Consider the following 24,267-nt stretch of genomic DNA (forward strand, 5'->3'; position numbering starts at 1 on the left):
CGGCCCCACGGCAGGGAAGAACGACCTAACAGGAGGTTTGGGCCGAGAAGCCCTGGTTGCTGAGGTGTCATACGCTCTGAGCAGCCCACCTGCTGCTCCTGCCAGTGGCTGGGTCCCGCTCACCTCATCTGCTTGCGGTTTCTGCCATTCCATGACAGCCAAGCACTTCACAGACTTCACTAATTTATTCTTCACCAACCCTGAGAGTAGCCATATCATTTAAAGATCCTTTTGGCTGCAAGTAATAGAAACCCCTCCTTGCAAAATGATAAAATATGACAAAAACAAAATAATATAAATCCCAACCCAAACTGGCTTGAGCAATAAGGGAATATTTTGGCTTAAATAACTCAAATTCCCAGGGTTTTGTGCTGTCTTCAGGTGCAATTTGTCACAGGGTTCAAATGATGTCACCAAGACATTTTTCTGCCTCCAGGCTCAGCTCTGCTGTCGTCTGGGGGGCTGCAGCAACCGATGCCTCCCCACATTCACAGCCCAGGGAAGCCTTCCTCTTCCTGAGAGCCTGGCTGGCCCAGGCAGCTGTGGCCAGGGGGTGGGATGTGCTGACGGGGCCACCCTTGGAGCGCAGGGTGGTAGATCAGCGCTCCTCTCAAACCACTAAGCTGAAGATGGAGGGAGGTTCCAGAGGAAATTCAGGATACTGCTAACCAGTGGGGAAGGTTCCTGAGTGGCCCAGACAACAAGGTTCCCGCCAGCTATCACCCACAACTTAGGGATGAGACTGATGCCCACAGGTTAAATAATGTGTAAGCATCTCACAGATCGTAAGTGATCCCATCGGGGGAGGTCTCAGGTCTGTCTGCCTCCAAAGGTTTTGCTATCACTGATCTACTTTGCTTTCTGTCCTCTCTCTGTTCTCCCTCACTACTGTCCGACACAGAAACTCCCTGAGAAATGACCGGATGAATGGACCAGCTATTAATATCTCTGGGGAGTGGTGAGGTCTGGGACCTGGTTCTATAATGGGAAGCCCGCACTGAGTCCAGAGCTGGGTGATGCTCACCCTGCTCCAAAATGGCCATTCCTTCCTTCCCTGTTCTTCAGCTCTGCCTCCACCTTGGAGACTGCACGGGACTGGCAGGACACCTCTCAGCACCAGGAGCCAGCAAGGGCCTGGCACAGCAGGATCAGAGACCCAGGTGACTGACCCAGGGTGGCAGGGGCCCCAGCTTCAGCTGTCACTGCAGAGGTGGTAAGCTCTACCTGTTCCCAGGGCTCTATTACTATCACTGGGGTCAGACACTCAGGAACCTGGGCACCATGGTGGCTCCACAAAACTCATCCTGCAAAAGTCTGTCTCAGCCCTGAGGCTCAAACCATAAGACCACAGTGCAGGAGGGACCGTGAGTAGGGCTGTGGGTTCAACTTGTTTGGTCTGAACAAAGCCCTATAAACCAGGGGATGTCTATGTGGGACTCCCAGAGGGCATCCGGCCTAATCTGTCAGTCCTGGCTGCCTTCAAGAACGTGGCTGTGATGAGGGGTTGTCCCCAGACCCAAGAACCACACGGAGACCAGTGAGTACTATCACAACAAACAGATTTATCAACCTGGGGCTGCAATAGACTATCCAGGGAGGAAGGGGGTGCAGGGCAGACAGGGAAAGGACCACAAAGCCAAAGAGACAAGAGGAGGAGGAACGACAAAGGGGAAGGGAACAACTACGTTGTCTTCCCTAGATCAATTTTCTTCTGGATGGCTCGTGCCGAGTGGTAGATAAGTGAATCAATGAGTCCAGCAACTGGGGAGAGAGATAAGGGCTGGCACTGGCCCAGCTGGACCCTTGGCTTGACCTCCAGAGCCTTACTGGGCAGACCAGCATCTCCCTTTGGCCTTGAGGTGCTTATTCTCCTTTAGCCAAAATCTGGGGGAAACCCAGGCTTTACCCTCCCCACCACACCCAGTGCCAAACAGACACCCCGGAGCCACTAACCTGTGAACATGCCCCCGATGATAGCGCACACGCCCGTGAGGAAGTGCGTGAAGGACCTGGCAGGGCGGAGGCGGGTCAGCAGGCCTCCCTCCTGCCACCAGCCCAGGGCCACCCCTTCCCCACCCTCACCTGTGCTTCTCCGTCAGTTTCACCATCATGGGCGACAGCTCGTAGAGCACGAAGACGCCAGGAAGCCCCTGGTCTCCCAGCAGCCCATTGGCGACCTTCTCATGTCTGGTCACAGAGAACTGGTTTGTCCTCAGCACCTGGGATGGGAGGGGAGCCTAGGCCGGGGCCAGCTCTACAGCCTGGCTCCCACGCCCCCACCCTACTCTGTTCCTGCCCTATGTCCTGTAGTACCCAGAGTGTTGAGGAGAAAACAAGGCCCCAGGTTGGTAATGAGCCCTGCCAGGCCTGGGGACCACCTAGATACCCTCTCCCAGCCTAACAACCCAGCCGCCCCTCCGCTCACCAGCCCTTCAGAGTCTACCAGTCCCAGCTACATCCGGTGGGTCCTCTCAGTGGGGTCCCTGGCTTCCTCTGCAAACTCAGTCCCATGCCTTCTACCAGTCTGCTCAGGTGCTTGCTGTCCCCAGGCCAGCAGAAGGGGGAGTAGGTGCCTAGGAAGGGTCATTTCCAGCCCAGCACAGACCACGGGGACAGGGAGGCAGACAGTGGGCACTAAAGGAAGGGATGGATGCAGTTTGAGCAAGTAAAAAGACAAAGTGCTTTGACATCTGACAGCCTGGGGCTTGGGGGGACACAGCACCTACACTCTCTGAGCCCTGACTTGTCATCACAAGCCATGGATGCATCACATGGGAATAAGGGCCACACTTCCCTTCCCAGGTTGAAGGGACTCAAGTGCTTGTCACCAAGAGGGACTCTGACATCTGAGCTCTTGCAGACTTACCTCCCCATCTAGCTTCATGTACACCGTGGGCACCACCTTCACAAAGTACTGGAACATCATGGAGGCTGCAGGGAGAAGAGAGCACTGGGCATGCGTGCCGGGCAGGGCTCGAGGCGCTGAGGGCTACCTCCCAGGCTGGTACCTTGAAGTGCGGTGACATTGGTGCGGTCCAGGGGGTTCACAATGCCTGGGTAGTCCTCGCCAAATGACAGGTGCCGGATGTAGTGGGTCATGTTGATCTGCAAGCAACACCGGTGCCTGGGACGCAGCGCACTCGAGGCCCAGCCGCCCCGCCCCATCCAATGCTCCGCAGGACAGTAGCAGACAGGGACGCCTGGGCGTGGCGAGTGAATGTGTGGAGATGGGGGGGCCCTGTCTGGGAGAATCTGAGACAGGCACCCCTACTTCCCACCTATGAGCTCCTTCTCCACAGAGTCTGCAGGCTGCTGGGACTCCAGAGTTTGAGGTTCTGGCTGCATCCATACATCAGGCCATACAGACTGGGCAGGGCCCTTGTGGCAGGTGCTGGCTTTCCCTGAGGTCTCAATCCAGGGGTGCCCAGGCTAGAGGGGCCCCAGCTCCCGCTCCTGTCCTGTTCTAGTCTATATTGAACTCAGCCACTAGAGGGGTCTTAAAAAATATGCAAATCTGATTATGCCACACCCCTGGTAAGGTAGGCAAACAGCGCCTCACTGCCCTCAGGATCAAGACCAGGCTCCTCAGCATGGCCCCCAAGTCCTGTGGCCTGGTGCCCACCAACCTCTCCAGACTCATCCATCCACACTGGCTTTGTGGTTCACGAGAAGTGCCACAGTCCCTCCTGACTGCGCCCAGCACGATCCTGTCCAACCCCATCTCCTGCCTCCAGCCTGCACAGATCTCAGTTCAAAAGTCACTCCAGTTACACGCCCCTCAGTCTGGAGCCCCTGTCAGAATGTGGTACATTTTTCTTTATCTGCTCTCCCGACCCAGGACGTCCCTGCAGAGAAATGACGGCAGCAACCACCTCCCACCCACCCGCCCTCTAGGATTTCCACCTGGTACATACGTTGTCGAGGCCGAAGCTCTGCAAGTCATGGACTAGGAGAGAAGAGGGCAGGTGTCAACCGGCAGAGCAGGGCTCCTCTGCCCCACCCTCAGAGCCTTTCCCAAAGGAAGTCAATGGGTTCCCTGTACCATCTGTTCCAGAATAAATTCTTCCTGCCCTCTGACCCCAATCTCTCCTGCTGCAAAGAACCAAACTCAAAGATACGTCCCAGCGCTTTTTATAGTCACCCAGCAGTCCGGCCAGAGAAGGCCCCAACCCCAGGCCCATCCAAACCTCCCCCCATTCTGGGAGGGTAGGCCGCCCCAGACCTGGGGGCTCGGCCTCCCTGGGGGCAGGGCCACTTACTCTCCACAGCATGTACTGCAGCATGGGGGCGAGAGGGAGAGAAGAAAGAGGGAGAGAAGAGAGGAAGAGAAAGATTCAGAGCTCACAATGAGAACTATGGAGCAAGACATGTGGTAGAAAGGAGGACTGGAATACTGCCTCAGCAGCAGTCTGGACCCAGCTAACAAGCCTCCTTCTGGTCCAAAGGAGCCCCTCCCTGGCCAGGGAAGAGTGCCAAGAGGGTTGGGGCAGAAGTATGGTTGCCCAGGAAGAACAAAAGACCTAGAGCTCACACTGGGCAAATTACTCGCTTCTCTGGGCCTCAGCGATCTCTGCACAGGGCTGTCCTGAGGACCAGGTAGGATCTAAGATGGAACAGTACTTGGCCAACTTGACAATCTCTCCTCCTCCCCTACCCCTAATCAACAAGGATGTCAGGAACTAGCTCCCTGACCTTCAATTCACCAGCCTTATGGCCTTAGGCAGCTACAGCTTTGTGCTCTGAACATCCCTCTGGGTCAGAACTGGATCCATCCTGGGCTCCGTGACTCTGTGAACAGCCCTGGTGGAGAAGCAGAGGTGCTGCCGCCTGCAGCACCGCCTCCTACAAGTGCCTGCAGGCCCTCTGCCACCAGCCTGCTGACTTCCCACAATGCCAGTGTCAGCCCTTCCGGACCCACCTACCTGCCCCGCCCCAACACTCAGCCTCACCCCCGCAGACTGCCTTAGAGACCAGCAGAGCTAGATCCACTGGGCAGCTCAGGACTGTCAAGGCCACCTCCCACTCCCTACTCCTACTCAACAACGTCAGCACGTGGCTCTGAACATCCCCTAATATGATCCGCCTCCCTTTCCTCCCAGACCTTCTATGGGCCCTGCTCCTCACCAGCAAAGCCTCTCCATCTTCAACCTCCAAACACTCCCCTCACCTTGTCCCGCCGCAGCCTGGTTCTTCCCTGAAGGGACTCTTTCCCTTGCAGCCCCCAGCTGGTAACTACTTCCCACACCCGTCCTTCTCCGAGATCTAAAGGGATGTCCTCCTTGCTCCTAAATGCCACCTCAGATCACAGTTCCTGGATCTTCTCTAAAAATCCCCAGCTCTGCAACTCATACCAAACTATTCCAACCAGCCCTACTGTTATAGTCCCTGGGAGCTCCGCACAGAAGCTGCGGGTCAGTCCTCCCCGGCTGCTGCTCAAAGCTTCTGGCCACTGGCCACTGGCCACTGCCCTCTCCTGTCCGACCCTGCCCCTGGCTCAATGCCTGGGGACTCCGTATCACCCAGCTGTCCATGGGTAGTCTGCCTTTCCTCCTGTTGCCCAGTTTGAGCTTTCTGCACTTGAGAGGTGCTTGATGCTGTCTTCTTTCCCTTCTTAGGGTCCTCACTCCGTGCCTGTCCCTCTCATCTGTGGAGTATGACCTGTTCCCTCTTTAGCAGACGCTTTCCGACAGCTGATTAACACACTGCCATGTCACACGCCTCACAAAGCCCTCCCTGCACCCCACAGTTCCTTCCAGCCACAGCCGACCCTCTCCCCTTAGAGCCAACTCTACAAAGGAGTTGTCTACACTGAACTCCAGACTTGAATAGCCAACTGCGTCCTGGGTGTCTAAAAGGACACCCAACGCCATTGGTCTGAACCTGTCAAAAGCTGACTACCTGCCTCATGGCCCCTCCTCCAACCATCTCAACCTGTTCCTCTGTGTCTTCCCCCTCTCACTACTCCAGGCACAAAACCCTGACTCTTCTTTCTCTTACCCTTCACACCTGCCAGCAACACCTCTGAGCTCCGCTCTCAATATATGCGTCACTTTCAGCGCCTCATCACTTCTCTGGTCCTGCCCCATCACCTCGTGCCCGTGCTGGCCTGGTCACTGCGATTGCCCCGGATGGACCTCTCTGGTTCTGTCTTTCCCTACAGTCTTCTCCACGAAGCAGAGTGCTGCCCACCTTTCAAAAGCCCAAGGCCCTCAACTCCCCTCCCAGCCCTACATGACAAGGCCCTTTACCTGTCTCACCGTCTTTCTAACCACGCGGCTCTGCTCACTCTGCTGCAGCTACCCTGACTTTCTTACTGTGCCTAGGACCAGCCAGCATGTTCTCACCTCAGGGGGTGCCTTTGAAGCCCCTCCCCCTAAACTTTCACAGGGCTGGCTCAAATATTACCCGGTCAGTCTTTCCCTGGCCACCCCATATAAAAGAGCACACCCGCTGTCTCGCCCAAGCCCCTCACCTCCGTCACCTAGCCTGCTTTTTTTGGTTATTATTTAATAGCACTCGATATACCATATAGTTCATGTACTTATTTATTGTCTGTTTCTTTACTAGACTCTTCTGAGGGCAGAGACTTTGTTTTGCCCACTCCTGGGTCCTTAGCACCTAGACCAGCATGTGGGACACAGTCGGCCATTACTAATATCTAGTACATGAATGAATGGATGAATGAGCATAGAGTTCACTCATTCACCCCTGTGAACAACCCTGTGAGGTAGCTACTGGTATCTTCAGCCCCACTGTACAGAAGAAACTGAGTAGGGCTCACTAGTTCCCAATAATGACATAGCTTGGGAGTGGCAAGACCTGTGTTCCAACCCAGCTCTGCTTCCCTCAAAGCCTCACACGCAGGTTACCTGAGACTGGGTGCTACCTTTAAAATGAGTGCCTCCCATAAACTAGGCTCTGTGCTATAGTTTTTAAGCTGCACAAATACCCTAGAGATAAGTACTATCATCACCATTTTGTAAAGTAGGAAACTGAAGCTCAGAAAAGTTAAGAACCTTTCTGGCTCCTCAGCCTGTGCTCTTAACTGCCACTCAAACTCACCAAGGTGCCCAGGGTCTAAGGCTCCCTGGCTGACGGAGGATCACTCACCGTGCACGTGGGACTGCTGGAAGCTCTTCCCGGGAGCAAAGTGGAAGTTTCCAGCCACCTGTAGGGGATATTCCCTCATTCTCCAGCTGTCTCCTCCCTTCCCTGTGTTCCCTAAGGACCTGAGCAGGCCCTCGATTCACACTGGAGTGGGGCCATCCCAAAGCCCAAATGGCCCTGCCCGGCCTCAGTGCTTCCTGTACCTTGTTGACTTCCAAGAAGCCATACACCTGGCAGCCTTCATTCTTCTGCTCCTGCATCTTCTGGCTGAAGCCCTCTCGCCGGCACTGCTCAATAGTGTCCGGGTTCTTGAAGGCCCAGCCTCGACGGCGATAAGCCTCTCGCACATCCTCACAGGTGTTGCAGCACCTGCAGGGGAGGGGGAGCAGGGGAGCATCAAAGAGGCACAAAAACGGTGCTGGCAGCTGGGAAATAAAGCCTGAGCAGTTCTGCCCGCTAACGGAGTCTCCATCAGTCTCATCCCTGACCACCAAATGTTCTCAAAGTGCGTTTCCTCAGTGGCAGCGGAAGTGTTAAAATACATATTTCCATTCTGTTTGAGGTGATGAAAAGTTTTGGAACAGATAGTGGTGGTGACTGCAGAATGCTATGAATGGAGTTAATGCCACTGAATTGTACATTTGAAAATGGTTAAAATAGTAACATTTATGTCACATATATTTTACCACAATAATAATTGTTTTTAAAATACACACCCCCAGGACTCACCGCTGACCTGGCCTGCTGAATGAGCCTCTCAGGGGTCAGGGGCTGGGAAACATACTAGCAGTGCTATATATCATGGGCGTATTAATCTGAACTAGGCCTTCTGTCCCGGTGCTTTACATAGAGTATACAAATATTTAATCAGGATGTGACTCTTATGAGAAAGGTGTGATATTCATTCCTGTTTGTAAGAGAGGTTATGTGGCCTGACCGGGTGGTGGCGCAGTGGATAGAGTGTCGGACTGGGATGCGGAAGACCCAGGTTCGAGATCCCGAGGTTGCCAGCTTGAGTGAGGGCTCATCTGGTTTGAGCAAAAGCTCACCAGCTTGAGCCCAAGGTCGCTGGCTCAAGCAAGGGGTTACTCCGTCAGCTGAAGGCCCGCGGTCAAGGCACGTATGAGAAGGTAATCAATGAACAATTAAGGTGTTGCAATGCACAACGAAAAACTAATGATTGATGTTTCTCATCTCTCCGTTCCTGTCTGTCTGTCCCTGTCTATCCCTCTCTCTGACTCTCTGTCAATGTTAAAAAAAAAAAAAAAAAAGAGAGAGGTTATGTGGCTTGGTCCAAGGACGAACGGCTGGCAGAGAGCACCGCTGAAGCAGAACAAGGACCATTTCAGCTGCTTCCCAAGGTCTGCAGCCCCCAGGCAGGGCCCGGGCACAGTTTAGTCACTCATACAGGGATCAGTGACTGAGGCATACACCCCAACCCCTCTGAATTCTTGGTCCAACCTCCATGCCTGCCAAAGAGTCCGAGTGAGGCTGAGGATGACTTACAGACAGTGTCTGATGGGAGCCCTGCTCCCTTCCCGTCCCCTCTCCCGCCACCAGGGTCTGGCTCACTTGATATCTTCTGTCTCAGCACCATAGCAGCTCTCACAGCGGTCAGGGTCCAGGGAGTCAGGGTCAAACACCTTCATCTCGACCTTCCCAAGCTCTAAGGAGAGGGCAGAGGCGGGGATCAGCTGGGGGCCGACAAAGTGAAATCTGTCCTCCCAAACCCTGCACACGGGACCTTTGGCCTGTGACTTGAGAAGAACAGAACTTATAATAATAACTAATACATAGCGCATACTATGTGTCAGGTACTGTGCACTCTATACATGTATTATTTCTTTTGAAAATAGCAATAAAACAATAATGGTAAATACAAAATGTCAGCTGAGTGCAGGTTATTGTACTCAAACCATGACATCCAAGGACTGGGACCTCTGAGAATGATAGCCGGGTAGCCAACACATAGAGGCTGGATTTCAGTCCACTTTGTTTTGTTTTTTTGTTTTTGTATTTTTCTGAAGCTGGAAACGGGAAGAGACAGTCAGACAGACTCCCACATGCGCCTGACCGGGATCCACCTGGCACACCCACCAGGGGCGACGCTCTGCCCACCAGGGGGCGATGCTCTGCCCCTCCGGGGTGTCGCACTGCTGCGACCAGAGCCACTCTAGCGCCTGGGGCAGAGGCCAAGGAGCCATCCCCAGCGCCCGGGCCATCTTTGCTCCAATGGAGCCTTGGCTGCGGGAGGGGAAGAGAGAGACAGAGAGGAAGGAGGGGGTGGGGGTGGAGAAGCAAATGGGCGCTTCTCCTATGTGCCCTGGCCGGGAATTGAACCCGGGTCCCCCGCACGCCAGGCCGACGCTCTACCGCTGAGCCAACCGGCCAGGGCCCAGTCCACTTTGATTAATAGCTGGGGGCCCTAAACAAGCCATTCTCTTCTCTGGATCTTAGTTGCCTCATTGGTTACTGGGCCAGCCACAGTACCGTTGCCAGAATGTAGAGCTTGGGTATGCCCAGTTCTGGGATCTGAGATCAGGCCCCTCCCCCACTTACCATGACGCTCAGCCTCTGAGCTCACGGGGATGCCATCCTTATCTAGACGCTGTTTGAACAGGTTGTGTTCCACATCCAGTTGCTGCTCGCCGGCCACATCCATGGCATCGATGCTCAGATCTGGAAGCAGTAAGTCAGGGTAGGGTAATGGGATCCGAGGGGCAAGGGAATCTGGGTGTTGGAAGGGTAGGGGGAAGCTCAGCGTGTCTTGGGGCAGCAGTGTGTTAGGGGAAGGAGGCTGTCCTGGGGTCCAGTACAGAGAACCCACGTGAGTGAGAATCCTGGGACTTGCAACTCCCACCCAGGGGACGGTACTCACAGGCACAAGGCATGTGCGGAAAATATACATCGATGTTGATCTTCAGTTTATCTCCCCGTGACTTGTCCACGTAGAGTTCAGGATGCACCTGGGGCAGCACTAACTCAGTAAGATGTAGCTCATGCCTCTTTTTTCCCCATTCCCATCCCTAAAGATCCGATTCCTAGAATGTCAAGACCCGCGCACGTACTAGGCCCCGCCCCTTACCTCTGTGGTTAGGTAATACTGCAGCTCGGACAGGAACAGCAGCAGCATGAGAAGGCCACTGACAATGGTCACTGCAGGGCAGGGAGCGAGGGTCAGAATGGCCTCTGTCCAGCTCCCTCAGCCCCTGGCAGGCCGGACAGAGTCTAGGAGCCACGGCCAACCTCCGGGACACCCCTGTCCCCGAGACCCCGGCCCCACCACGGCCTACCGGTGGCGCCCCCACAGGTCTTGACCCGAAAGTCCTCCAGAGTCTTAGGGTAGGCATCGAACTGCTTCAGCTTCCCCAGCGCCTCCATGGGGACCAGCCGGAAAGGGGATGCCAGCCGGCCCGCCCCTGAGGACTCCAGCTTCCGGCCCAGAGCTTGAGCCACGCCCCCTCCCTGCACGCAGGCGCAGCACTGCGCACGCTCGGCCCCACCCCGTCACCTGCGTCCTCACTCTGGCCGCGGGGTGGATGGGCGCTGCAGTTAGCGGCGTGTGCACGCCGCCCGTTGGCAGGTGCTTTCTCAGTCAGGGTGGTCCTCAGGCGGTCGGGGGGACCCGAGGAGGTCTCTGCGGGGTAGAAACAGCAGTAGCAGCGCTCGCTTGCCTAGCTTGTGCTAGGAACTGTGGCAGGAGTTTTACCTCAGACTCTTGGAACTTGGAACCTTCTAGAACCTCCTAGAACAGTGGTTTTCAAAGTGCCCCTAATTAGCAGGCCCACTATTATCCGGGGCCTGGTTAGAAAGGAGAATCATCGGGTCCCACCACAGACCTGTTGAATCCGAACCTCTCTCTAGGTGTGGCTGGCACCCCGGTTCAGAATCCCCGCTGCAGAAAGCGGGTGTGACATACCCGCTTTCTGGAGCAGAAACTGGCCTGAGGAGCCAGGTAACTTAACCCTACGTCCCAGCTAAGTAATGCGGGGCCTCAATCCAACCCTTTTCTTTTTTCTTATGTTTATTTTTTCTGTGTGAGGGGAGTAGAAGGAATGGGGAGGGGGAGGGGAGGAGGAGGAAGGCCTCAGAGGCTACAGGTGCTGCCCGGTCTGGAGGCGTCGCTCCTCGATGGAGCTCCAGACCAAATGACTCCTTTACGCTTATTTATCAAGCTCTTCCCATATCCTGGGTCTTCCCTGGGTTTTGGGAATACCGTGGCGAATAAGCATGTGTTGGGGGGGGTGGTGTCTCAAGGCCGGATGGGGAGAGCTGCTTAGGGTCTTCAGTAATACAGGGGTCAGGGAAGGGACCCCACGTGAGTGACATTGAAGATGAGATGTGAAGGAAGGGAAGAAACTAGGGAGGTGAAGTGCTGAGAGTAGGAGCGGGAGGGAATTAGATGTTCCAGGAAGAGCAAACGTCCTGGGGCAAGGCGGAACTTGGAAAGTTCTAGAAGTTCTAGGAACAAAGCCAGAATGGCTGGGAAATGTGTAAGGATTTTGGATTTTTTAAAATTTATTTTTATTTATTTATTTATTTGTATTTTTCTGAAGCTGGAAACGGGGAGAGACCGTCAGACTCCCGCATGTGCCCGACCCGGATCCACCCGGCACGCCCACCAGGGGCGATGCTCTGCCCACCAGGGGCTGATGCTCTGCCCCTCCGGGGCGGCGCTCTGACCAGAGCCACTCTAGCGCCTGGGGCAGAGGCCAAGGAGCCATCCCCAGCGCCCGGGCCATTTTTGCTCCAATGGAGCCTTGGCTGCGGGAGGGGAAGAGAGAGACAGAGAGGAAGGAGGGGAGGGTGGAGAAGCAAATGGGCGCTTCTCCTATGTGCCCTGGCCAGGAATCAAACCCGGGTCCCCCGCACGCCAGGCCGACGCTCTACCACTGAGCAAACCGGCCAGGGCCTAATTTATTTTTTTAAAGATTTTATTTACTCATTTTAGAGAGGAGAATGAGAGAGAGAGAAAGAGAAAGAAGAGGGGAGGAGCAGGAAGCATCAACTCCATCTGTGCCTTGACCAGGCAATCCCAGGGTTTCAAACCAGCAACCTCAGCATTCCAGGTCGAGGCTTTATCCACTGCGCCACCACAGGTCAGGCAGATTGTGTATTTCATTGTGAGTGCAGGGGGATGCCATTTAAAGGATCCAAGCAGAAAATGAGTTTAAGATCATGCCAGTTACTGGGTGGAGAATGGATGAGGGATGGGTAGAACGGAAGCAGAGAGACAGGAAGCAGTTGCAGGCTGTGGCAGGAATTATAAGCCCCTTGTTAGAAAGGAAAAGTATAATTCAAATATGAGCTTCCATTTTAATAGAGGAATCAGTTTTTCTTTGTAAAATACTTGGCTGGCTCAATACGACAAGCTAAGGCAGTGGTTCTCAAAGTGTGATACCTGGACCAGCAGCATTGACACCACCAGGAAACTTGTTAAAATGCAAATTCTCAGCCCTTCCCCTACCTCCCCCCCCCCAACAACAGGAAACTGGGGATGTGGCTCAACATTCTGTGTTTTTATTTATTTTTTATTATTTTTATTCATTTTAGTGAATAGAAACAGAGAGAGAGAAGGGAGGGAGGAGCAGGAAGCATAAACTCCCATATGTGCCTTGACCAGGCAAGCCCAGGGTTTTGAACTGGCAATCTTAGCATTCCAGGTTGATGCCTGATCCACTGCACCACCACAGGCCAGGCAACACTCTGTGTTTTTAATAAGCCTTCCAGGTGATTCTGAGGCATACTCAAGTTTGCGAAGCACTGAGCTAAGAAGAGTCTCAGGCAAATAATTCCTGTTTGCACAGTGATGCAATCCACCTAAGGAAGACTCTTCTTTCAATATTTGTGGAGCATTATTCAAATAATTACATAAGTCATAAAACAATAACCAATGAGCAAGTTAATTATAAAGGTTCTAATTCTAGTTCTAGCAGTATGCAGACTTAACCTTCCCACTGCAAAGCATGTTGAAATGCTGAATAACAAGTATCACTTTGAACATATAGCTGACTCATGAAAATATAAGAAAATTCCCAGAGACTAAAAGTAAAGGAGTCAAAAAGGCAGTAAACTTCAGCCTGATTGGGTGGTGGCGCAGTAGATAGAGCATTGGACTGGGATGCTGAGGACCCAGGTTCGAGACCCTGAGGTCTCCAGTTTGAGCACAGGCTCATCTGGTTTGAGCAAAGCTCACCAGTTTGAGCCCAAGGTCGCTGGCTTGAGCAAGGGGTCACTCGGTCTGCTGAAGCCCCCCGGTCAAGGCACATATGAGAAAGCAATCAACAAACAACTAAGGTGCAGTAACAAAGAATTGATGCTTCTCATCTCTCTTCCTTTCTGTTTGTCCCTCTCTCTGACTCTGTCACAAAATAAATTAAAAAGAAAAAGGCAGTAAACCCCTGAGCAGGGTTTTTGGCTCTGGAGATGGGGCGGGAGTGGTGGTTAATGGAGCTGGTGTGTCCGCAATCTACAGACTTTGGTTTTATTTCTTTTCTTTTCCCTTTAAATCATAATAATAATTTGTATTAATATAGACAAATTGCCTGACCTGTGGTGGCGCAGTGGATAAAGCGTCGACCTGGAAATGCTGAGGTCGCCGGTTCGAAACCCTGGGTTTGCCTGGTCAAGGCACATATGGGAGTTGATGCTTCCAGCTCCTCCCCCCTTCTCTCTCTCTCTGTCTCTCTCTCCTCTCTGCCTCTCCTCTCTAAAATAAATAAATAAAATTAAAAAAAAAGAATCACACTCACTTGCAAAATAAAACTTTATGTGCTGTAAGATAAAAAAATATATATATATAGACAAATTATGTTACAGTGTACAGAGCACTTTTACATAAATGATTATGTCCATTGGGAGGTAATATGTGTTAGAAGCTATAATTGGGTAAGATGCTATGTCAGTTTAAAAAGGCTTTGCAAAGAAGTTGCTTTTTTTATTGAAATCAAATAGATGGGGAAAAAATGGTTTCAGAAAGTTTTTTTGCCTGACCAGGTGGTGGCGTAGTGGATAAAGCGTTAGACTGGGATGCTGAGAACCCAGGTTCGAGACCCCGAGGTTGCCAGCTTGAGCACGGGCTCATCTGGCTTGAGCAAAATAAAAAATGCTCACCAGCTTAGACCCAAGGTCGCTGGCTCAAGCAAAGGGTTACTCGGTCTGCTGAAGGCCCGCGGTCAAGGCACATATGAGAAAGCAATCAATGAACAACTAAGGTGTCACAACAAAAAACTGATGATTGATGCTTCTCATCTCTCTCTGTTCCTGTCTGTCTGTCCCTGTCTATCCCTCTCTCTGACTCTCTCTCTGTGTCCCTGTAAAGAAAAAAATAAAAATAAATAAACTTACTGCCTGATCTGTGGTGGCGCAGTGGGTAAATGCGTCAACCTGGAATGCTGAGGTCGCCGGTTCTAAACCCCAGGCTTGCCTGGTCAAGGCACATAGGGGAGTTGATGCTTCCTGCTCCTCCCTCTGTTCTTTCTCTCTCTTTCTCTCTCTGTGTCTTCTCTCTCTAAAGAAATGAATAAATAAAATGTAAAAAAAAAACCAAAAAACCAAAATTTTTTAAATTGATTTTAGAGACACAGAGAGGGAAAAGGAGAGAGAGAGAAGGAGAAACATCGAATTGTTCTTCCATTTACTTGTGCATTCATTGGTTGCTTCCCATATACGCCCTGACCGGGAATCAAACCTGTAACCTTGTTTTGGGACTGTGCTGTAACCAATTGAGCTAACCAGCCAGGACCTCATAAAGTATTTTTTTCACGTGTGTGTGTGTGTGTGTGTGTGTATATATATATTATATATTTTTTATTTTATTTTAATTTATTTTTTTATTTAGTGAGAGGAGGGGAGGCATAGGCTCCCACATGTATCCCAACCTAGATCCACCCGGCAAACCCACTAGGGGGTGATGCTGTGCCCATCTGGGCCATTGCTCCATTGCAACCAGAGCCATTTTTTAGCACCTGAGGCGGAGGCCATGGAGCCATCCTCAGTGCCCGGAAACAACTTGCTCTAATTGAGCCATGGCTGCAGGAGGGGAAGAGAGAGAGAAAGAAAAGCAAAAAGGGTAGAGGTGGAGAAGCAGATGGATGTTTCTCCTGTGTGCCCTGACCAGGAATCGGGTAGAGGTGGAGAAGCAGATGGATGTTTCTCCTGTGTGCCCTGACCAGGAATCAAACCCAGCACATCCACACACCAGGCTGATGCTCTACCACTGAGCCAACTGGCCAGGAATAAAGTATTCCTTAATCAGTGTAGCCTGAAGTCCCCCATGACCTTTTTGTACTTGCTTTATTATCCCTGTCAAAATACATTGGGGGGGAGTCTTCTTTGGGATTGGATATTAAAGCCTATATAGGGAGAAGAGATGGATGATACCTTGAGGCCTTGATAAAACGATGGAACCTTGACAGCTAGAACTCGTAATAAAAGCATAGGCTAGCCTGACCTGTGGTGACGCAGTGGATAAAGCGTCGACCTGGAAATGCTGAGGTCGCTGGTTTGAAACCCTGGGCTTGCCTGCTCAAGGCACATATGGGAGTTGATGATTCCAGCTCCTCCCCCTCTTCTCTCTCTGTCTCTCCTCTCTGTCTCTCCCTCTCCTCTCTAAAATGAATTAAAAAAAAAAAAAAAGCATAGGCTAGAAAAAAAAGTCATCCAACTGTCTCAATATGTGTCCTGGACAAGAAGAAAAAACCAAAACATTGCTGAGACATCATAATCATATGTACTATATAATTCTACTTATTTGAAGTGATCAAACAAAACAAATGTCTAGAGAAGATAGGTTAGGGTTGCCTAAAATGAAGAGTGGGATTGACTGCAGATGTCAGTGAGGGATCTATCTGATGGAGAAGTCCTAAAACCAGATCATGGTCATGCTTGCACAATTATACATTTTCTAAAAGGCATTGAATCATATGCTTAAAATGTGTGGATGTTATGGTGTTTGTGTAAATTGCACCTTGTTGAAAAACAAAGCTAACATTTTGAGATGTTTTAACTTTTTAAAAGATCATTTTTCCCCCCAGGGGCTAAGAGAAAAATGGGGAATGACTGCTTAATGGGTATGGGTTTCCTTTTGGGGTGATGATTATGTTCTGGAACTAGACAGCAGTTGCATAATATTGTGAATGTATTGTCACTGAATTGTACATTCTAAATGGTAAAGTTTTTTTTTTTTTTTAATTTTATTTATTCATTTTTAGAGAAGGGAGAGAGAGAGACAGAGAGAGAGAAGGGGGGAGAGGCTGGAAGCATCAACTCCCATATGTGCCCTGACCAGGCAAGCCCAGGGTCTCGAACCGGCGACCCCAGCATTTCCAGGTCGACGCTCTATCCACTGCGCCACCACAGGTCAGGCTAAATGGTAAAGTTTTTGAGTGTTTTACAACAGTAAAAAAAGACTTTATCAGTTGACATAAATAAAACAGCAATAAAGCTTACTATGCATCTTTTTTCTAGATGCTTTTTAAAAATCTTTTTATTTTGAAATACCTATAGACACATAAGACATTTCAAAAATAGCAAAGAGAAGTCCCGTGTACCCATCCTCAGTTTATTTTATTTGTAGCATCTTACCATATAATATCAATAAGAACATTATTCAAACCAGAAAATTGACATTGATATGATACAATTAACTGGATTTCCTACCTTACTCAGATTTTTTTGTGAATTATTTTTAAAGCTATAAAATAACCAGTGCAGATTTCCACTAGTTGAGATGAACTGTTTTACTGTTCTCATCCCATGGAAGAAAACATTTTGATTAAAAATAATAATAAAATGGTTTCTGACCTTTTTTCTCCCCTGAAACCTTAAAAACAACTCCAAGTTTTGTTGTTTGTTTTTTAATATCTTTCACAGGTTAGGACTGAATTAAGGGGGTGAGAGTGGAGATGAGGAAAAGGAGGTGTTTTGGAGATAGAAGCGAATGGGTTTAAAAAATGAATTTGGAAGTCGTAGGAGAGGGAGAAACCAAGGCCAGCACACGGGCTTCGGGCCTCTGGCTGCAGCAGCTGGGTGAATTGTTGGACCATTTACTTATTTATTTAAAATTTTTAATTGATTGATTTTAGAGAAAGAAGGAAGGAGAGAGAAAAAAACATTGATTTGTTGTTCCACTTATTTATTCATTCTTTGGTTAATTCCTGTGTGTGCCCTGACCGGGGACCAAACCCACAACCTTGACATATTGGGACAAAGCTCTAAGCAACTGAGCTACCCAGTCAGGGTGGTGGGACCATTTAGAGACAGACAAGTTGGGAAGTAATTCGTTTAAGGGGGAAATCCTGAGTTCAGTCTCAGGCTTGTTCAGTGGGAGGGATCTCTGTGACATCTTAGTGGAAGTCCAATAAGTTGTAGATTATAAGGTCTAAAGAAGAGAAGTATGAGCCAGTTTCACAATTGGAGAGGGGGAATCAGACATAAATAGGATTTAAATTTCCTCTCAGTTCTGTTTGTGTGTCCCATAAACGTTTATTAAATGATTCTAAGTCTGAGGAATGCAGAGGTAAAGAAGATAAAGTTGGCCCTGTCTTTGTGGCTTTTACATTCAGTGTAGACAGCTTCTGTATTACGGACAGGATGAGGTGGTGGCTGTGCCCTGGCAGGCTAACGGACGGAGGTCACAATATGTACTTGTGATGGGACCTAAGATATAACTGTGTGGCAGATGGACTTCACTGAAAGCTAAGCTTTCCTCCTGTGGGGAGGATACAGGACACACCAAATGGCATCTTTCTCTTCTTGCACCTTCCATGCCACGCCCAGTTAAGAGTCCTATTTGGAGGTGAGCAAATGGATAAGGAGGCAAAAGATGAGGGGTTGGGAGGAGGTATGGTGTGGACGGCTGGGAGCCATAGAGGCCAACAGGACAGGCTTGTGGGGCTGTTGTAGCCTCATTTCTCTTCTTTCTCTGACCCAGGTAGAAAAGCCAGTCTGTTGCCTGCCACAGAAGCCATCGCCGGGGCAAGACATGAAGCAAGTGTGGCAGATTTTTGTCTTACAGTTCTTCTGGGTACTCATCCTGTGCCTGACAGTCCCCTGCCTGGATTGGAAACCTGAATTGGCACCCCAGGAAAAACCAATGTACTTGGTACCATGGCATGATAATTGCCTCTGGTTCAAGCTCGGGAAGTGTGGCTGCCCATCTGGGATCCTCAACTGCTCCCTCTGCCACCACACAGTCAGAGATGCCTGGTGCTTTGATGCATGTTATGAGAAGACGATGGGGTGCCTGATGGAGACAACAGAATCCATGACCCGTGATGCTGTGCTCTGGTGGTTGGTCAGTGGTCAACACTGGGCCTAACCCCTCCCCTGTCCTTCCCAGGCCTAGCCAATCTCCCACTTTCCAGTCCAAATCCCTACTCTTGGCCCTGGCTTAGTGCACCTTCCTTCTTGAGAGCCTCAGCCCCCAACCTCTGCATGGAGGTCTCACGTACCTGGGCCTGATACTGGGAGTCTGATTCCCTTACACTGGGAATCTGGGCCCTAGCCCTGAATCTCCTCCCTCTGGCCGTTTCCAGGGCATCAACTCAGCAAGCGAGCTAGGCAAAGTGTGGGAGAAGTTGTCCAAGGAGATTCTCAACCCCTCACTGAGCCATAATGATCTACACTGTGGGACTTGTATGCTGGTGGGGAACTCGAAGATCCTGCAGGCTTCTGGCCTCGGCAACAACGTCACCCAGCACACCACAGTCTTCAGGCAGGTGCTGAGGAGAGGGCAGGGAGAAGGAAGGTCCAGACCTGCCTCCAGAGTTCTGTCATTTTCTGTTCTCCTTCCCAGGATGAACCAGGCCCCTGTTCAGGGCTTCGAGATGGTAGAGAACCAAACAATGGGACGCTTCACCTGCCATAGTAATGCTGGGGCCTACGGTCCCTGGAGACAGCTGTTGCTGCTTCTCCTGAAGCTTTCTGGTCTGGCATGGACTTCAGATGCTCTGAGTCAGGAGGTGATTGATGGTCTGGAAACCAGACATTCTTAGCATGGGGGTAAGGGGAGGTCACTGCAGGGTAACCTATTGAGGGCAGCTGCAGAACATTCCCAGGTCTCACGGGCTGCTGAAAACCCCACCTCCTAATTCTTTCTTAGATTTTGGAAGAGGATCTAGTTCCCTAGTGGAATGGAAGATAGCAAAGACCAGGTAAGGGGTCAGGAGGGAGTAAGATATGAATGTAGGCTGCTGTGGGAAGGGCCCCAGGTAGGTTCCCTCTCCCCTTGTCCCCAAGTTCTGGTCATCAGCTCCACCTTCCTCAGGTAAAACCAAGGCAACAGGCTGGATAACCAGGGTCAGTATCCATCCCTGGGGCTCATGGCTCTGTTCTGTGCCTCGTCCATCTAACCCAGTTAAGAGTCTTATCCCGTCCTCACTTAAAACTTCTCTCCCCTGTACCTTCAGCAGAGATCCTAAAAATTGCTGCTTGGCTTCCAAGACCCTGCGTGATCTGACCCTTCCTCTCCCCTTCTCTCTCCCAGGCTTACACACTGGGCTTCATGGCATTCCCTAAACACACCAGCTGCCTCGTGCCTTCCCACACACTGTTCCCTCTGCCTGGAACACCCTTCTCTTGTCTTCCTGGGGAGTCCTCTCTCTCCCTCGAATGGGAGGAGCAGCAGCTAGTTGATGCTCTCCTTTCTCAGCTCCGGGGTCATTCTGTGTATTCAGAGTGGTCTTCCCTGGAGAAGGTGAGCTCCATTCTCCTCCCAGCTCCAGGAGACAGCCTGTCACACTCGAGGTTGAATGAGGGGAGGTTGGACAAGGACAAGATTCAGTCCATTAACCCATACATTCCTCTCTCAATAACCAGGATGCCCGCTTTGGATGTGAATCAGAGAAGCAAGGAAAGTGGGAGGATGTTAATCAGAACAATGGCTCTAAGGAGGTTACATGTCTAGCACAGAAGCAGAAATTGAAGTCAGCAAGAGTGTGTGTTGGGCAAGCTCACCATCCCCATGTGATGTCCTGCTGAGTCAACACAAGTCCTAGTCCTTTGGTCCTGAAAGCAGAGGAGTCTTGGTATTATATAGCAGCAAGAGTAGGATTATGGAGGACTTTCAGGGATAATGGGCAAGAAGAAATTATGTGGATATCAGTCGGGTACTGAATAAAATCCTGGTCTGATTCTTTTAACTGTGAGGACAGTGTCAGGGGAGGAAGCACCAGACTTGATTTCCAGATCTCACGAGCAATATTTATGTTACTTTCTTCTGGGTATATATCCACAGGAAATAAAATCAGTATCTTAAAGTTATATCTGCACTTCCATGTTTATTGCATCATTTTTACAATAACCAAGACATGGAAACAACCTAAGTGTCCATCATGAATGATTGGATAAAAAAATGCAAGGTATATACATATAACATCTATCATCCATACGAATATCACCCATAAGAAAGAAGAAAATCCTGTCATTTGCAATAACATGAATGGACCTTGAGCACATTCTGCTTAGTGAAACAAGACAGAGAAAGACAAGTACCATGTGCTCTTAATATGTAGAATCTAAAACAAAAACTCAGATTGGTGGTTATCAGGGGTTTGGGGTGAAGGTGCCCAAAAGGCACCTTCCAGTTATAAGTCTTGAGCATATGATATACAGTATGGTGACTATAGTTAACAATAGTATATTATATATGTATTTGAAAGTTGCTGTGGTAGAATGTTGGCCTAACGTGTGGATGTCAGGGCACACAGGAGAAGCGTCCATCTGCTTCTCCATCCCTCTCCCTCTTGCTTCTCTCTCCCCTGCTCCCCCACAGTCATGGCTTGATTGGAGGGAGTTGGCCCTGTGCGCTGAGGATGGCTCCATGGCCTCCACCTCAGGTGCTAAGAAGAGCTTGGTTGCTGAGCAATGGAGCAACGCTCCAGATGGGCAGAGCATCGCCCCCTAGTGGGCTTGCCAGGTGGATTCCAGTTGGGGCTCATGCAGGAGTCTGTCTCTCTGCCTCCCTTCCACTCACTGAATTAAAAAAAAAGCTTAACCCTTGAGAGATATTTTTTGTGTGTGATAGAGAGAAGGACAGATAGGGACAGACAGGAAGAGAGAGAGATGAGAAGCAACAATTCTTTGTTGCAGCTCCTTAGTTGTTCATTGATTGCTTTCTCATACGTGCCTTGACCAGGAGACTACAGCACAGCAAATGACCCCTTGCTCAAACCAGTGACCTTGGGCTTCAAGCCAGTGACCTTTGGACTCAAGTGAGTGACCATGGGATCATGACTATGATCCTACGCTCAAGCCAGTGAGCCTGTGCTCAAGCTGTCAACCTCAGGGTTTTTCTGTGTCCCAGTCCAACGTTCTATCCACTGCACCACCTCCTGGACAGGCAACCCCTGAGAGATTTTTCTTTTTCTTTTTTTTTAATTTTATTTATTCATTTTAGTCATCTCTAAAATGAGAGAGAGAGAGAGAGAGAGAAGGGGGGAGGAGCTGGAAGCATCAACTCCCATATGTGCCTTGACCAGGCAAGCCCAGGGTTTCGAACCGGCAACCTCAGCATTTCCAGGTAAACGCTTTATCCACTGTGCCACCACAGGTCAGGCCCCTGAGAGATTTTTAACAGTTGAATATATCCAATATGATAAATTCTCTCTGACCCAGGAGGTTCCAAGTGGCCTTTCTTTTCCCTTTCTGTCTGCTGCTCATCTACATCAGACTTGTCACATAGCTGCCTCCTCTTCCCCCTCTTGCCACTTGGACACTTGAATTCCAAGCCTCCTTTTGGTCAGCTGGAATCTGGGCTGAATGACAAAGTGGAGGGGGCCATGCCAATAAGCCTACACAGAGGAGGTCACAATGTGGTCTCTGTGATGAGGGGTTTTTTTTGTTTGTTTGTTTTTTGGTATTTTTCCAAAATTGGAAATGGGGAGGCAGTCAGACAGACTCCCGTCATGCCCACCAGGGGGCGATGCTCTGCCCATCTTGGGGCGTCGCTCTGCCACAATCAGAGCCATTCTAGCGCCTGAGGCAGAGACCACAGAGCCATCCTCAGCGCCCGTGGAAACTTTGCTCCAATGGAGCCTTGGCTGCGGGAGGGGAAGAGAGAGACAGAGAGAAAGGAGAGGGGGAGGGGTGGAGAAGCAGATGGGCGCTTCTCCTGTGTGCCCTGGCCGGGAATCGAAACCGGGACTCCTGCATGCCAGGCTGATGCTCCACCACTGAGCCAACCGGCCAGGGCCTGTGATGAGGTTCTTGATATAACTTGGCTGGCATGAAAGACCTCATGGGCATCTGTGTCCTCTGGGAGATCAAAGAACACAAGTGTTGGCCCTGGCTGATTGGCTCAGCGGTAGAGCGTCGGCCTGGTGTGCAGGGGACCCGGGTTTGATTCCCGGCCAGGGCACATAGGAGAAGTGCCCATTTGCTTCTCCACCCCCAACCCCTCCTTCCTCTGTCTCTCTCTTCCCCTGCAGCCAAGGCTCCATTGGAGCAAGATGGCCCGGGCGCTGGGGATGGCTCCTTAGCCTCTGCCCCAGGCGCTACAGTGGCTCTGCTCATGGCAGAGTGATGCCCCGGAGGGTCAGAGCATTGCCCCTGGTGGGCGTGCCGGGTAGATCCCGGTCGGGCGCATGCGGGAGTCTGTCTGACTGTCTCTCTCCCCGTTTCCAGCTTCAGAAAAATACAAAAAAAAAAAAAAGGACAAAAGTGTCACCTCTCCTGTCCTTTCAGCCTTTAGCCCCAGACCTTGGCAGAATTCCTTTTAGTGCTTAGCAAGTGGCTGGGGAGGCAGGAGGTGAGGTGTTAGGAGGAGTTGTGGGGGAAGGGGTTGGGGAGGAGGAGGTGTGGGTAGAGAGTTGGGGAGGGGATGGAAGCCAAGGACAGGGGACACTGGGGATGTCTAATGACCCTTGTCCCTCCTCCTTTCCAGAACCAGGTGTCAGAGCCAATTTACTGTCTCCTGAGGTACCATTGTCGGGCCAGAGATGAAGGCTCAATACAAGAAGCTGGGTCTGGTAAGCTGCCTGTGTGCTTATGTTACAGCTGAAGATCTTCCTGGTCCAGGAGTATAGTCAGAATGACTTCAAGAAAAAGACTAGAATTTGCTCAAGAACCTGCAGCTGCTCAAGGGACACTTTCAGAAATTGTAGTTGTTTATCTAGGATCCTGAAGTTCTCCATCTGCCTCCTCATTACCTGGAGACTCGGACTAGTTCGACGAACACTTTGAAAGGGACATTGAGACCCTGCTGAAGTCAGAAGAGCCCGTGTCCACTGATGCTCTGATAATTTGGTTGGTCAGTGCACAATCTTGGTCTCTGTCCAGTCTCTGCTCCCAATCCCAGGCCCTGGCCATCTCTCCCTTCACGGCTCCAGGCTTTAACCTTCTTTCACAGGCAGTGGGATCTGGGATAAGACCCTAAATTCTGCCCTGGCTGGTTGGCTCAGCGGTAGAGCGTCGGCCTAGCATGCGGAGGACCCGGGTTTGATTCCCGGCCAGGGCACACAGGAGAAGCGCCCATTTGCTTCTCCACCCCTCCGCCGCACTTTCCTCTCTGTCTCTCTCTTCCCCTCCCGCAGCCAAGGCTCCATTGGAGCAAAGTTGGCCCGGGCGCTGGGGATGGCTCTGTGGCCTCTGCCTCAGGCGCTAGAGTGGCTCTGGTCGCAACATGGCGATGCCCAGGATGGGCAGAGTGTCGCCCCTGGTGGGCGTGCCGGGTGGATCCCGGTCGGGCGAATGCGGGAGTCTGTCTGACTGTCTCTCCCTGTTTCCAGCTTCAGAAAAATGAAAAGAAAAAAAAAAAAAATACCCTAAATTCCTCCCTCCGATGCTCTGAACTTAAAGGGCTTGACGCCAGACAAGGAGTTTAAGACTCAGAAGCAACAGCTAATTAAAATGTCGCCCAGCTGCCCACTGGGCTGTGAAGGATCCAGCTGCCTGACCTGTGCAGTGGTTGGAAACTCAAGATTCATATGGGGCTCTGGCCTTGGCTTCAGACTTAACCAGCGTGCCATCGTCCTCAGGTAGGTACAGGGTAGAAGGTGGAGACCAGGAAGATCAGGCCAAATCATCCTCCCCCCTCCAAGTCCACCCTGCCCTCCTTCCTGGATGAACCAGGCCCCCGTCCAAGGCTTTGAGACAGACGTAGGGAATGTGACCACCATTCGCATTATGTACTCCGAGATAGCCAGCACTCAGGATCTTGGG

At 51.0% G+C, this 24,267-nt stretch overlaps 3 protein-coding genes across 5 annotated transcripts in view; 1 reads left to right on the forward strand and 2 right to left on the reverse strand.

Moving 5' to 3' along the window:
- Positions 1-1,542: 1,542 nt before the first annotated feature.
- Positions 1,543-10,558, reverse strand: ERGIC3 (ERGIC and golgi 3). Of its 2 annotated transcripts, XM_066236274.1 has the most exons (14): positions 10,401-10,558; positions 10,193-10,263; positions 9,986-10,073; positions 9,667-9,786; positions 8,680-8,773; positions 7,311-7,476; positions 7,111-7,168; positions 4,260-4,274; positions 3,915-3,946; positions 3,009-3,105; positions 2,867-2,931; positions 2,083-2,219; positions 1,954-2,009; positions 1,543-1,761 (listed from the first exon to the last, which is right to left on the reverse strand). In XM_066236274.1, exons 1-14 carry the CDS (start codon positions 10,486-10,488, stop codon positions 1,682-1,684), a joined length of 1,167 nt encoding a protein of 388 aa, XP_066092371.1. In that variant the 5' UTR covers positions 10,489-10,558; the 3' UTR covers positions 1,543-1,681. The 2 variants fall into 2 exon arrangements, with proteins under 2 accessions (XP_066092371.1, XP_066092372.1); XM_066236275.1 differs by lacking the exon at positions 4,260-4,274.
- An 80-nt stretch (positions 10,559-10,638) lies between these two features.
- On the forward strand, positions 10,639-19,780 carry C6H20orf173 (chromosome 6 C20orf173 homolog). 2 transcript variants are annotated; one of them, XM_066238091.1, is made up of 5 exons: positions 10,639-10,690; positions 16,320-16,467; positions 18,041-18,403; positions 18,645-19,070; positions 19,211-19,780. In XM_066238091.1, the coding sequence occupies exons 3-5, from the start codon at positions 18,092-18,094 to the stop codon at positions 19,235-19,237; spliced, it is 765 nt and encodes a 254-aa protein (XP_066094188.1). In that variant the 5' UTR covers positions 10,639-10,690; positions 16,320-16,467; positions 18,041-18,091; the 3' UTR covers positions 19,238-19,780. The 2 variants fall into 2 exon arrangements, with proteins under 2 accessions (XP_066094188.1, XP_066094186.1); XM_066238089.1 differs by lacking the exons at positions 10,639-10,690; positions 16,320-16,467 and having other exon boundaries at positions 17,270-18,403.
- Positions 19,781-19,906: 126 nt separating this feature from the next.
- The window catches only part of CEP250 (centrosomal protein 250), a 50,750-nt gene continuing 46,389 nt past the window's right edge, over positions 19,907-24,267 (reverse strand). The window contains exon 35 of the mRNA XM_066238088.1: positions 19,907-20,115. Within this exon, the coding sequence (XP_066094185.1) occupies positions 20,035-20,115 (81 nt within the window). The 3' untranslated portion in view covers positions 19,907-20,034. The remainder of the gene's footprint in view (positions 20,116-24,267) is intronic.

Source organism: Saccopteryx bilineata, chromosome 6 (genome assembly GCF_036850765.1).
Source record: "Saccopteryx bilineata isolate mSacBil1 chromosome 6, mSacBil1_pri_phased_curated, whole genome shotgun sequence".
Lineage (NCBI taxonomy): Eukaryota > Metazoa > Chordata > Mammalia > Chiroptera > Emballonuridae > Saccopteryx > Saccopteryx bilineata.

Bases quoted from the DNA above. Each gene is read 5' to 3' on its own strand.
- ERGIC3 (XM_066236274.1), bottom strand. From the start codon at position 10,488: ATGGAGGCGCTGGGGAAGCTGAAGCAGTTCGATGCCTACCCTAAGACT. The intron at 10,074-10,192 runs GTAAGGGGCGGG...GTGCTGCCCCAG, and splicing joins AGTATTACCTAACCACAGAG to GTGCATCCTGAACTCTACGT. The intron at 1,762-1,953 runs GTTAGTGGCTCC...CTCTCTCCCCAG, and splicing joins CATCGGGGGCATGTTCACAG to TTGCTGGACTCATTGATTCA.
- C6H20orf173 (XM_066238089.1), top strand. From the start codon at position 17,933: ATGAGGGGTTGGGAGGAGGTATGGTGTGGACGGCTGGGAGCCATAGAG. The intron at 18,404-18,644 runs GTCAGTGGTCAA...GGCCGTTTCCAG, and splicing joins ATGCTGTGCTCTGGTGGTTG to GGCATCAACTCAGCAAGCGA. The intron at 19,071-19,210 runs GTGATTGATGGT...ATTCTTTCTTAG, and splicing joins CAGATGCTCTGAGTCAGGAG to ATTTTGGAAGAGGATCTAGT.